At 38.5% G+C, this 14,283-nt stretch overlaps 1 protein-coding gene across 5 annotated transcripts in view; it reads left to right on the top strand.

Moving 5' to 3' along the window:
* Positions 1 to 153: 153 nt before the first annotated feature.
* znf385d (zinc finger protein 385D) overlaps positions 154 to 14,283 on the top strand; it is a 284,480-nt gene continuing 270,350 nt past the window's right edge. For 3 of the 5 annotated variants that reach the window (XM_081389152.1, XM_081389157.1, XM_081389155.1), the window contains exons 1-2: positions 3,287 to 3,410; positions 9,388 to 9,534. In XM_081389152.1, coding sequence (XP_081245278.1) covers positions 9,432 to 9,534 — 103 coding nt within the window. In that variant the 5' untranslated portion in view covers positions 3,287 to 3,410; positions 9,388 to 9,431. Of the gene's footprint in view, positions 265 to 3,286; positions 3,431 to 9,387; positions 9,535 to 14,283 lie in introns of those variants that run through there. The other 2 variants (XM_081389153.1, XM_081389154.1) reach the window with 2 other exon arrangements.

Genomic DNA, 14,283 nt, shown 5'->3' with positions numbered 1-14,283 from the left:
CATAAATATGTGTTTGAGACAGATAAATACTTAATACTAGAAGAAAAAAATGAGGGTACATGCTTGCATATTATTATACTTTCCAAATCATCATCATTAATATTTCATTTTTGTCTTCGCTAGGTTTGCCAGACACACATACGAGGAAATATTCCTTCTTTAACAGGATTTTTTGGGATGCTTGGATCACTATAAAAGGACCTGTAGAGAAGATAAACAGCCGAGACAAAAGAAGTGGCTTCTTCCTGAACTCTTTCCGGGAAGGTATGTGCACATCTGCCATCATTTGTTCCATCTCTGGAATATTTTCCCTCACACCTTCTGTAATTGTCCCATTCCCACTTTGCCACCTATAAAGTTACCTCTTAAATTATAAACAGTCTTGAACTTGGCAGGACGTTGTGACCATATTTCTGAAATGAAAACCGCCGGGACAGTTTAAGTTCAGCATTTAGTTCAATACATCATTAACATTTTAAAAGTCATTATAGTTCAACTAGTCAGATAGTTCTGTTCATGTGTGTTTGGCCAATCAAAAGATCTCAATATGCACTCGCGCTTTTCTTTTCTAGCAACTTTCCACATTCATTTTATATCAACAACTTTCTTATTTGTGTCTATTTTTATTATTATTTCTCCTCCTGCATTGTAGGAGCAACATACACGAACACAGGGCTCGTCGTAACACACTGGTTTAAAACTTTCCACACATGCCAGCATGACGAAACTTAATGTATTTACTAGTTGCCATATCAACAAAATATAGAGAAGAAATTGCGCCAAAATTAAAAAATCTTTGGAAGATATCACTGAACATTTATTTAACCATAGCTAAAGTTAATTTTAGTTTATTTAAAATTAGACAAATCTGATATTATTTTAATCTTGTATCTGTTATTTAACAGCCCCTATTAGAACTATTATACTCTATACTTTTATTAATTCCATTGAGAAACAATGATAAAAAAGTGAATAAAGACTGAGAGTCAATGTTCTGAAATTATTAATTATTATTATGTTTTGAACTGTGCTTTATAGCTGTGTTTTTTGGTGTGTTTGTTGTCAAACTCAAAAATTACTTCATTTTTTATTTATTAAAAAATGCCATTATTTTACATGAAAAAAGTTAATAAGTGTATTTTATTGACACAATATTTTAGTTTGTCTTGTATATATTTTTGTGATTAGATCAGATTTTAATCTGTCACATGGTCATGTTACAATGTGCCGCACCTATGGGGCATGTTGTCACATTTAACTTCCATGCTTTCAGGGTAAATCATGAAAAAAGTAAACACTGTATTAATGAAACAAAACCACATAATTGTACTAGACATGTGTGAAATTATAAAAATAATTACTCTGAACCCCAAGTGAATTTACACAAACTGAGAAAGTCAAAAAGTGTTGGTTTGTGCCTCGCTCGCCCCTACTTGAATGACGCATAAATGCAAACCCTATTAAGTCTCCAACGAAAGAACAGCCTCAAAGCAATAACATTTTCGTGCGGGCAACCCTGAGGCTGCATTTTCCTCCTGTTCCATTTACACAGGCTGGTGTTTACCGAAGCAATTCAGGTTAAGTGCTTTTGTTGAAGGGCACAGCTGCCCCATTCCCACCTGGGAAAAGAGGTAATGCAATCATGATCTCCTTGCCAAGCTATAGATGCGAAGTGAGCTGTATGCTATCGGAGAGTTTGGTTCGTTGAAAGCCAGAGTTCTTTAGAAGACGTTGGTGACGTGGCTTTAGTCCCCCTCCCCATCCCCCTCCCCCTCCCCCCGTAGAGCTGAAGACAGTGGAGATAATTGCATATTGATAGCCGAGCTATAATTAATGATGATGAGCTCAGAGGCAATGCTATCTGCTCCGGATCCTATCCGAACGCAGGCCGGGATTATGCCAAAGGCAAGTGGCACAGTTTGATTCGGTAACTGCACTGAATTAAATGGTCAATAGTTCAGGAGGTGCTTTGCCAGATGAAGTCAGGCCTGTTATTGATTCCAGGAATCGATTTATTTGTTATTGGCGAGGTCTTGAATAGGTACAGCTGGACTGATCAACAAAGACGTGTTGGTTTTCTTTTCTTTTTTTGTTTTGTACTTTATTGTGTCTTCTAATTCATTGCAATTGTGTTTAAATTCCATTCCACCACCCATAAATTAATAATAATGATAACTATACCTATTAATATTTTCTTGCTCAATTACAACTGTGTTTATTTCTAAAATATATTTGGAAACGCACAAAAAAACTCTCCCTAATGATACTTTCTTCAAGAGTTTTATATGCCATTAAAGAGTAAATAGACACTATATCGCTGTTTTTAATGTCAGAATTTGAAACGGTTTCAAACGCTTTCTATGTTGTTCATTTTAAAGAATCACTTCATCCTAAACGGTTGTTTCTATGTTGCTTTAGTTTAGAGAGTCAAATTCATTTTAAAGAATCACTTCATCCTAAACGGTTCTTTCTATGTTGCTTTAGTTTAGAGAGTCAAATTCATTTTAAAGAATCACTTCATCCTAAACGGTTCTTTCTATGTTGCTTTAGACTCCAAAGCAACATAGAAAGAACCGTTTAGGATGAAGTGATTCTTTAAAATGAATTTGACTCTCTATGAAGTGATTCTTTAAAATGAATTTGACTCTCTAAAGTTTAGAGAGTCAAATTCATTTTAAAGAATCACTTCATCCTAAACGGTTCTTTCTATGTTGCTTTAGAGAGTCAAATTCATTTTAAAGAATCACTTCATCCTAAACGGTTCTTTCTATGTTGCTTTAGAGAGTCAAATTAATTTTAATGAATCGCTCCATCCTAAACGGTTGTTTGTCTCATAAAGTGTCGGAAAGGCATTCATCGAGTCCCTGCAACACATAATACATTCTAGAAATATTTTGTTGCTATGATTCAACTTAAATGTAACTTTTTTTTGTACCAGAATAATTCAAATATATTGCACTTTTTAGCAGCTTAGTTGCCGTTTGTTTTTTAGTTTTATGACCTGCTTGATTTAAAGATCTATAAATGTCGGAGTTCATGTATTTTTAATTTTTTTGTCTGATCATTTATCATGCATATTCACAATAGTCTCTTTGTTTGACTCAAAGATGCCGAGATCTCAGAGCTGTATATTAGCACTGAAACTGAAATGTTGCAGTGGAATCATCCCTAGTGTGCACAGATATCTGGATGTGATATGTCTGGACTGGTGTGTATCAGCTAATGTGTGTGTTTGTGGGCCCGTGGGGGGACAGAGCTGTGTGAGAGTGATGGTCCGTGTCTACAGGACTGCAGTGAGGACAGTGTCAGCGTGACTGATGCCGGGAGCTTGGAGACAGGCTGTGTTGGAGCTAGTGGAGCGTGTAATGAACGCTAACTCACTCTCCGCGGTTCCTCTTCCTCACATCCCGGTACGGTTCTCCTGGGCCAGGTACACACGCTGAATGCAGAAGTGTGTTTTAATGAGCTGTCGTGTGTATACGACTGCTCTGCTCATCCAATCAGAGTTTAGAGTTGTAACTGTCTGTTTTATGATATCAGTTTTACTATTTTGAGTCGTTGTAACTCGAGTGTTTCATTTCATTTCAATTTGATTCACAGTTATTTATATAGCGCTGTTCATAATACATATCATTTCAAAGCAGCTTTACAGAAAACACATGTCTACATTACAATTTAGAGTGATCTGTTATCAGAGGTAACTAGCTAAGTTATGTATTTCAGAAATGAACATATGCAAATCACACAGTTATCTAAAAATGTATTAATTTAAACAATGTAATAATTTAAGGCAGAAACAATGAGCTCATTGAAGTAATGAATACTTGATTATGACATATAGAAAACTGTAGCATTGGTGCATGTTGATTCAGTGTTTTTGCACTGATGCCAAATAATTCGATTTTTGGTTTGTGTTCATCAAGTTCAATATTAAATCGAATAAGCTTTTATTCCTAAAGTACAAGTAGGCATATTTGGTTCACTTGATTATCCTCATATGTGACCCTGGATCACAAAACCAGTCACATGTTCCACGGGTATATTTGTGGCAATAGGCAATATATTGAATGGGTCAAAATGATTGATTTTTCTTTTATGCCAAAAATCATTAGGATATTAAGTAAAGATCATGTTCCATGAAGATATATTGTAAATTTCCTACCGTAAATATATAAAACATTTATTTTTGTGAGTGAATGCAACAAAAATGGACAACTTTAAAGGCGAACAAACCATACATCAATGGAAAGCTTATTTATTCAGCTTTCAGATGATGTATAAATCTCAATTTCAAAAAATTGACCCATGTGACTGGTTTTGTGGTCCAGGGTCACATATAGCCATTACCACGTAGTTATTTATTAAATAGACATTTTTCTTTTGGTTTCAGCAAAATAACGATATTGGTGATTAATAATAATGATAATAATAATAATAATGAAAAAACCTCATACCATACCATACCATACCATCAGACTCATACTAGTCTCATACCTCAAACCCCTAAAGAAGTTCGAAAGACATGAGCAACTGTGTAGCTGTTAGCGAACATCCTGACACTGTCCACACTGTGTTGAGAGCGACGTTTACATGAATATGTAAATATGTGCGGCGTGCTTTCCTCAATAACAAAAAAACAACAAAAATGACAGCGGTGAGAAAAGAGCAGTTAAGAAAGCATCTGATCATATCAATGTGGATATGTTTGCACAAGCTCTCCTATTCAGCACATTCATTGATATACCACTTTGTGCAATAGATTGCTTTAAAGCAGCAGCTTTACAATATTAAACATGAAAATAAAAGTGTCAGTGTATGGCGCTATTTTCCTGTCAAATGTCGAGAGCGCATTATTGTAGCGCGAAAGTACATTAATATAATGCGCGAGCGCGAATCTCTCTGCTTGCGCGTGGGAACTGGGCGCGCGCTCTCAGATACACGCTGCTCTTGTAAGAATTTTCTCTGGGCTCGCTCAGAGAATATGCCTGCACTTAAAACGTGTTCAGAGCAATCGCGAATCTCTCCTCTTCGCTTAAAGTAAGCGTGTATATGTGCTTAGACTGTGTCCCGTGCGTTCGCGGCCCGCATGCCTAAGTACTCTCTTCGATTTCTTTCTCTTTGCTCTTGGCATAAACGCTGTCAAAACGGCAACAACCAATCAGAAATAGGCTTCAACGACTGACCAATGAAAATGCGACATCGTACATGGAATCTTGTTAACAGTATCAAATTACCAATAAAGCTTTTAGCAATAAATAGTACTACCTAACACTGATTATATGTTTATTTATTTATTTTCATGATATTTAGTGGTGGATTGATTGACTTGCTGATGACTCAAACATATGTTTTCACTGCAGTCTTTTCCTGTAGCCACTACTGCTGGATTGTCCTCGGCAGAAGCCAGCACTAGCACTAATAAATCAAACTATGAGATATCAAATGAACAATACTGCCAGACCACTACTACCCAGCATATAGAGTTCTTAATCATTAAAGCTGAAGTGTGTGTTTTTTTCACTGATCTATATAATGACTGGATAGCTCATCACGTTCTAAACTGCCAGTAGGCAGTGAAGCCACCGGAAGTGTTCGAGCGGCCATCTTACGATTCCCTACCAGCAGAGGGCTCCAACGCCCGTTATACAGAGATTGGTAGCTCCGACCATCTATGGCTCCGACGGCACTTTTAAAGCCGCCTTTCTACTGCAAACGACAAACGACAGCCGTCGGACCGGAAGTCATTCATTTCCAATGGAGAGTCGTACGGGAACTGCGGGGAGTTCCGATCATATGCGTATGCGGAAATTTCGGATCCGATTTGAGCTTCGGATGCGTTGAAATATCTGAACTTCTGCGGCTAGACCGTATGCGACCGGTCGACCGGATGTGATGTATTATAATCAAAACTATGAGCGCAAAGCTAGAATTACCAATATTTTAATACTTTAATGTAAACGCTATTCCTGCAAAATGACGGTTATTAATAATTATGGCTGAAAAAATATTTTTATCATTATTAAATCAATATTTATATTGATTAGCTCTATAAAATCGACTGTTTTTTATATTAGATGTATTGAGGGTCATTCGTTTTGTGTGGATATAATTCATGCATGCATTACATTCATTAAAATCATTCATTTTACCATTGTGAATAGCCGAGGGTAACGGTTGCTTCACGACCAATTTCAAAGTTCCGTGCGACTGACACCAGGGGGCGAAATGCGACAATCGAATGCGAATGTCGTGCGCAGTGGAAAGGCGGCTTAAGATGACCCGCTGTGCAGTAAACAAGTGTAAAACGACGTTCATAAAAGGATGTAGAAAAACTGCCCAAAGGTTGTAATTCAAGCCCTATAAGTAATAATTTATATGCAAAATTGTCGCTATGCCCGTTTTGTTTTCTCCGAGGCAAGAGTAATGCTGCCGCTTCTTCAAAAACAACGATAAAACAGTCAACAGTAACTTAGCCTATAAGAAACCTCAGAGCAGCAATAATCACAATTACGGTAAGTGTGCAATAGCGAAACCGTTTGACAGCTTCAAACGAGCTTCGTGCAGACTCCGTTTACCGTTACATTAACCCATACAATTTGTATTATGCATTTCCTGAACATGTAACGTTACTTGCTAATCAAACACTTACTAATCTATAAAACACAATCGGTCTTCCGACCTTTTACTATTGTGTCAATTGATGTTGATATGCGCGAGGGAGAGAGAGCAATACAGCGCTCGTGTTGTTTGAAGGCGGTGAGAGTGCGCGCGCGCGCGGCCGGGGCTTTCTCTCTCTCTGCTTGTTCTTATGCGCCCTGTCCACTGATCTAAATAATTCGTTGTTACGACGACTTATTTGTTCCCTCGTTTTAATAAATCGTGGACACGTTGAACTAATTCCCTCCCTCATTTTGATTTAACGAATTACAACATGGCCACAAGATAACGTGCTGAGGTATTATTAATTCGTGGCCACAAAACAATATTCACCTTAATATTCACCAATTCACAAAAATATAGGTCTGTAGCATTCACTATTTAATTAATATTATCAAACTGTTTTTCTTACCTGTGAAGATAGCTCTTCAGTGAAGGCTGACTAGTTCTCGTACAGCTTTTTATTCCTTTTGCAAAGAAATTGCCGTTTTTTAATAAGCAGGAAAAAAATTCCCGACTTTAAACAAATACCCATTTAAATGCTTAGGATGTTTGCGTTGTGAGAATATACAGGGAGACTTTAGATTTAAAAACTGTGTCTCGTTAGGCAATGTTTTCTCAGTCAAATCATAAAATTTCCTATTGATTCAATAGAACGCGTGAGCTCACTAGGGAATACCAATATGGCGGCGCGGTGGCTTCACTGTTTATGACGTCATGAGCTATCCAGTCATTCTATATAGATCAGTGTTTTTTTTGTTTTTTTTTGCACCACTGTATGAACATACAGACAAACTCAAACTCATTTGTTGTGCGCAGATGGACAGGTCACTTAAAACAAATAGAGCAATAATAATATTTATTTAGCAATAAAGAGACAACGTGTACAGTTAGCAAAGAAATCAGCTAATGAATTTCATATTTATAGTTTCTACATATGACAATGTGAGTATATGAGTATTTTAACATCGAAAATAATATGCACTTTAGCTTTAAGTGATATGTAAAGTTTTTTAGGTTTTTTTAGTGGTAATTTGTTTTCTTGGCTGATTGCATTATTGTGTTTTTAGGCTGCCTGTCCACTGTGTCTAAATAATTTTCCAATGGATTATTTAGACATTCATGCCAGCTTTTGTGGTCTTGATTGAAGTTTTTCCATGTGCGGTTCAATATCAACCAATAAGATTCCATGTACGATGTCGCATTTTCATTGGTCAGTCGTTGAAGCCTATTTCTGATTGGTTGTTGCCGTTTTGACAGCGTTTATGCCAAGAGCAAAGAGAAAGAAATCGAAGAGAGTACTTAGGTATGCGCGAACGCACGGGACACAGTCTAAGCACATATACACGCTTACTTTTAACGAAGAGGAGAGATTCGCGATTGCTCTGAACACGTTTTAAGTGCAGGCATATTCTCTGAGCGAACCCAGAGAAAATTCTTACAAGAGCAGCGAGTATCTGAGAGCGTGCGCGAGCAGAGAGATTCACGCTCGGCACATTATATTCCGCGCGCGAGCAGAGAGATTCGCGCCCGCGCATTATATTAATGTACTTTCGCGCTACAATAATGCGCTCTCGACATTTGACAGGAAAATAACGCCATATCAGTGTTGCTTTCAATTAAGATCACAAATTCAGTTTCGACTATAAAGAGGCTTTTCATTGTGTTAATTTTTTCATTTGTGGACATCTGACCTTGACGGAGTGAACCGGAGAAGATTTCACATCAAAGAAGGCGGAGCCTCAGAGCCACACCCACTTATTACATCATCACACAGACCAATATTAGTTCAAAGGTGTTTACCAGCCGGAGAGGACATTTCCAGAAACGAGCTCCAAATAAACTTCTTTTTGGCCTGATTTTGACCGACGTCACACCAGATTGTTCTTAGATTTCGCTTGAAGTATATCAGGGTCTTAGCCTGGTTAAAACCAGACCATTCTCAGTTGTAACTGAGTTATGGTCTGGCAAAGCTCCATAGACAAATCATTTCCAAAGGGGCGTCACCAACGGACGTCGGATAGACCTAAAACCAATCAGAGTGATCGTCATCTTGTAAAGCCGTATGCTGCATCCCAATTCGCCTAAGTTACACTACGCCATAAAAGTATGTACTCTTTTTGTGAAGAAAAGGTATTTACTTTTGAATGTGTAGCAAAAAAGTTGGCAAGTTTTGGGACATACTACTTCGTCATCTTTATCGGACGGATCTGTCGCGTGCATCCTATCACATAAACTGCCCTGTCAATCATCGTGTCACAGTTAAAATCCTCTATTAAATCTAATTTAATTTCCTACCGTTTCGGAGAGAAATGTAGTAGCACGTTCATCTGCCAGTGGGCTTTCATGGAGACTGTCCTCATGCGTTTGCAATTTGAATATAATAATGCATTTAAAAGTTGAACGGACGTCGCTCAAATGCCTCTGGGCGCAATTGGATAGACCTAAAACCAATCAGAGCGATCGTCATTGTGTAAAGCCCGCCTCAACGTTTCTGATTGGTGCCGCGATTTCTAGGCCATGGAAACGGGCTTGAATGAGCTCTTTGCCAGACTTACTTCTCGAGCAAATCTGAATTTGCCGGAAGTTGTCTGGGTTTTCCCAGGCTATCAGGGTCTTGCTTGTCAATCAAATCTCGGTTCTTGTCCAGAATATGTACAAAAGACTTCTTATCGGTAGTCAAACATCTTGCTACATTACACTTTTTTCTTCTCTGTTTGTCTCCTCTAGTGCGACCTTGTGACCAGTGAATGGTGGGCTCACCGTGACACTTCATGCTGGTGGTGTCAGCAGAGATGATGCTTGGCCTTCAGTCCCAGATGGCTCCCATATGGCTGAACGCACCTTTAGCTTCTGTGATTGATAAACACCCTCACGGTACACACTACACCCACTTCCTTGCATATTCATTCAGTATGTTCTTGTTCTTAATAACACACACACACACACAGTCTGGTTCGCTATCTTTGTGGGGACTCTCCGTAGACGTAATGGGTTTTATACTGTCCAAACTGTATATTCCGTCCCCTTACACTAACCCTACCATCACTCACACACACGCACACACACACACACGCACACACGCACACACACACACACACACACACACGCGCACGCACGCACGCACGCACACACACGCACACGCACACACACACACACACACACACACACACACACACACACAGTCTGGTTCACTATCTTTGTGGGGACTCTCCATAGACGTAATGGGTTTTATACTGTCCAAACTGTATATTCCGTCCCCTTACACTAACCCTACCATCACTCACACACACGCACACTCACACACACGCACACACACACACACGCACACACACACGCACACACACACACACACACACACACTGTTTACAGGTTGATACTTTTCATAAGCGCCCTTGCTGCATTGACAGGTTTGCGTGATGAATAGTCGAGCGCTTGTCATTACCCGTGGTGTGTGTTCTGTTCTCCGAGCGAGTTTTAAATACAGCTTGCGTCAAGCCAAAAGGTTCCTCCATTCATCTGCAGTCACCAGAAGCCCTGTGAAGTGCTGCATTGGGAAGAAATTGTGCAAAGGAGGCAGAGACCACATTATGAGCAGCAAAATATATGACGTGGTGCAGCAGGAAATAGGCTGTTCTGCACAGTTTGGGGGAGTAACCAACAAACTAAAAAACTCTACATATTCAGTAGCTTGACAGTAACTCAGACTTTTGAAAAGTATAGGTCGTTCATCCACATTGTTTAATGATGTCACACATTTGGTGGTGTAATAACTTATTTGAATAAATCTGCTTGAGATCGAATTAATGCTAAATCTTTTGCTATAAATTACGGACGTGGTATCTGAGGACTATTTCTAATTTTTCTCAATTAGTTTGCTATTTTTACAGATTCAATCATAGCATAGGCTCGTTCTTACATAGTAGAGCGTGTTCGCACATGCGCATTCTTCAAAAACGACGCCAAAAGACCTAAATTTACATTTTTATGAAGTCTAAATAAAATATATAGATTGTACTAAATGTTAGCTTGCTTATTTGGCTCAAAATAAGGATTTATTGAGTCCACATGTCATGCAAACTAGAAAGTATGCTTCTAACCACAGGTCATAGGCTCGTTCTTACGTAGTTCTGACATAGAGAGCTGTCGTTCCAAACACACAACTTTGCAATGCAGTTTGCGAATGTTCATTGGAACGATGGTTTCGGGAAACACAGACTCACTGAACTATGCTAATAACGTCAGAACCTGCGACCATAGTTGGCAAACGATGCTTTCGGGAAATGCACCCCAGAGCGGAACAGGACAGCAACAGGACAGGAACAGAAACAGGAACGGAACGGGACAGGAGCGGAAGGGAACAAAAACAGAACAGAACAGAAAACTGACATCAAAATACTACAACATAAATACAAACATGAATCTGAACACACAAAACGTGAAAATTCTATTATATTATATAATATAATATAATATAATATAATATAATATAATATAATATAATATAATATAATATAATATAATATAATATAATATAATATAATATAATAATCATGAAGTCAAAATTGGCAATTCTTATTTTCTATGGAATATTGCAGTATTTAAATGATTTATTCGTGCATGTCATTTTTTAATTTGATGTTCCTCATAATCTTGAATCAGAATAACTTCCCCTCCCTCTTGCAGCATCTCTTCTCTTCTCTGATATTGAGGGCGGGGCAACCTGTCAATCACATGAGATCCACCAATAGCAAACCACAACCATCCAATCAATTCCCAATGAATAAAAGCAAGCCCCGCCCAACATTTGCTCTTGTTTGCCTTTTCACTCGGATTTTAGGACACAGTAGAAAAGAAAAGATTAGTGCAACTTGTGTTTCATGCTGACCTTAATATAGTACATTAGGACTGTCAGTTCGAAGTCACTAATTGACTTGGCAAATATCACTTGCTTGTGGCTTGACAGGCTCAAAAGACTCAAAGTAGCTGGCTCTACAAATATTTGTAGGGTATAGCAGGCATTATAGCTGAATGATAAATTACTGCTGGTTCTGATCCAGAGGAGGATGGGCTCATTGTTTCGAAATGGAAAAATGAGCAATGGAGTATTTAAATGTTCTCACGCAAAGGGAGATGATAAACATGTGGACTCTGTGTTAGTTCTACGGCTCCTCCAGCTTGCTCTTAACGTATATATATTATTGTCAGTTAGTTTAACACATGGCTTGTGAAACTGACTGATGAATTGTCCTCATGTAAGCTATATGCAGACCAGAGCGCCTGTTGTGGTTAGTTAAGATGACTGTGAGCTTTGAGCTTTCCCAGTAGAGGTCTGTGACCGCCACAAGACGCTCTGCTCGTGTTTTACACGCTGTCTAACCAGGTGTGATCTGATATATGGCGACAAACGTAAATTGAATCTCTCCAGTGTTAATGTGAGTTTTTGTTCTAACCATCTGGGACACGTTTGTAAGCCGCTCAGTTTCTAGCCCTGCCCGCAATGAAATCCCATGGCTCCGAAACAGCATCTTAAATATTTTCTGATTGGCTTTGATTTGTTGCTTTTCAATTCCCTTACAGATTCATTCCTGGGGCGTTATTTAAAAAGACGTGCCTATAATGATCCTAAATGTAAATGTACGACTGAAATGTTACTATAAAACGTCCATATGCACAGAAATGCATCTCTCTTTACAAATCACAGTTCATCTTCAATTCAAGCTCAGTTTGTATAGCACTTATCATCAATGGTCAAGGAAATCCCAGCACACTTTCCTAAAGAAAATATGTGTGAGTGTCCGGGTTTCTAGACACTGGAAATCATTCATACAAATGTATTAAATTCAGTGATGTGATTATTGAAAAGCGGTTAAAATATTGCACATTTTGTGCATATAATTAATGAATAATTATATTAATGCATATCATGATTGCCTATTTATATAAATGAATTTCGTACACATATTCTTCAGTTGGCATCACGTTAGCGTATGCCTTTATAAATAGGATAAAATCCATGATATTTAGGATAAATACATGCATTTTATAAATGAGGCCCCGCTCTACTTTTTATTTTTTATTTTTCATGTCGAATTTCCTTTTTTTGGGAACTCTGAAATACATAAAATCATGCATGTAATTAGTTGTTTTACTTATATTTTGATGCCTGTATATTTCTTGATCACATAGAAGAGCCAGTGTCCGAATTTCATTAACAAAAAAGAAAAAAGAATGGCGTCCATCACACACTGGTGCTGGAAACCTTCTCATGCGAACAACTCATCAGTATTTTCTCGGGTTGGCGTTATCGTTATGACAGAAAATCTCAGGAAGATCTTTAGACAAATGAGTGTTCTTTCCAGCCCCGCTCCGAAGTCCTCCATGAGATTAATGTGATCCCTTCAGGAGGGTTGAGGGCACCAGGATGACAGAGTAATTGCTCCTCTCCGTTCCTGGTGCCTGCGGCAGACTCATATAATCATATAAATATTATATGGACTGCATTATCCTTAGTCGTTTGATTGTCATATTCAACACGTAGTAGGATATGAGATATGCTTTTACTCGTCCAGAGGGGTCATTCCTGTTCTGAGGAACGTTCTGAACTTCAGAAATAAGTTTAAAAGTGACTAATATGATCTTTTGTCTTTAAAAATTGTGGGTTTAATATGTTATCCAATATATTAAGACATATATTATAGGGACTGCACAGCGTGAAAGACCGACATATGTTTAATAACCTCAACGGTAAGCCGTTCACCATATTCCACTCGCTCGGCATGTTATCAGATCTTTTATTTAATTGGCCGGTTTTAAATTTCTCTGGCACTTGCTGTGAGGCTTTTAACCCAGGTATCGGTGTCCTATAGCTCTGCGCCGGGCGAGAGAGCATCCATCAACCCTGCGTACGGGATGGGAAACCTTTAGCTCACCGTCTCCATTGTTCTGGGAAGGTCATGTGCACCGGTGTGGAATGAGAATGGAATGAGATGACAAGGCCGAGAGATAACACACAACTGAGGGGAACCCGGGTCACGGCACTTTGTTTTACTGGATCTTTAACACTCAGGACAGGCCTATGAGAGCTCATAGCAACTCCACTCACTTTAAAGGTCGCCCTGTTGGTTCTTCCTGGAAAATTATCCCCGCAAACATCAAATGATCCTCATAAAGACTGGAATAGCCATGCATTTTTTTTTCTGTTTTTGCTTGGCTTGATGGTTTTATGGTGTTTGTTTGATTGTGCAATGTGTATTATTTTCCCCCAAGAAATTTCTGAGAAAGAAATCTACTTTTTCATGATGCCTGTTATCTGTAGTCATGGTGACTGTTTGCATAATGCATGTGTTGCACTCGGAGTCACACAAGAGCGCGGTGCAGGTGTTGATTTTAGCAGTCAAAAATGTTCTCTGACTGGATTTTGTTCACAGAAATGGTAAAACGTGCAAAGTGAAAAGGGCGCAGAGATAAAATACCAATATTCTACTGCTGTTTCCAAAATTACTACTATTAAAACCAACCCCTGCCAGCATTTGGTGATCTTGCAATCACAAGAATTAATGCAAATGCAATCCATTATTAATCAACATTCATTATTCGCGATAGCTTGAGGCTTCATCTTATTTC

The sequence above is a fragment of the Scardinius erythrophthalmus genome (assembly GCF_964197995.2).
Source record: "Scardinius erythrophthalmus genome assembly, chromosome: 16".
NCBI classification, from domain to species: domain Eukaryota; kingdom Metazoa; phylum Chordata; class Actinopteri; order Cypriniformes; family Leuciscidae; genus Scardinius; species Scardinius erythrophthalmus.
This window is presented reverse-complemented; position numbering and strand designations above follow the sequence as displayed.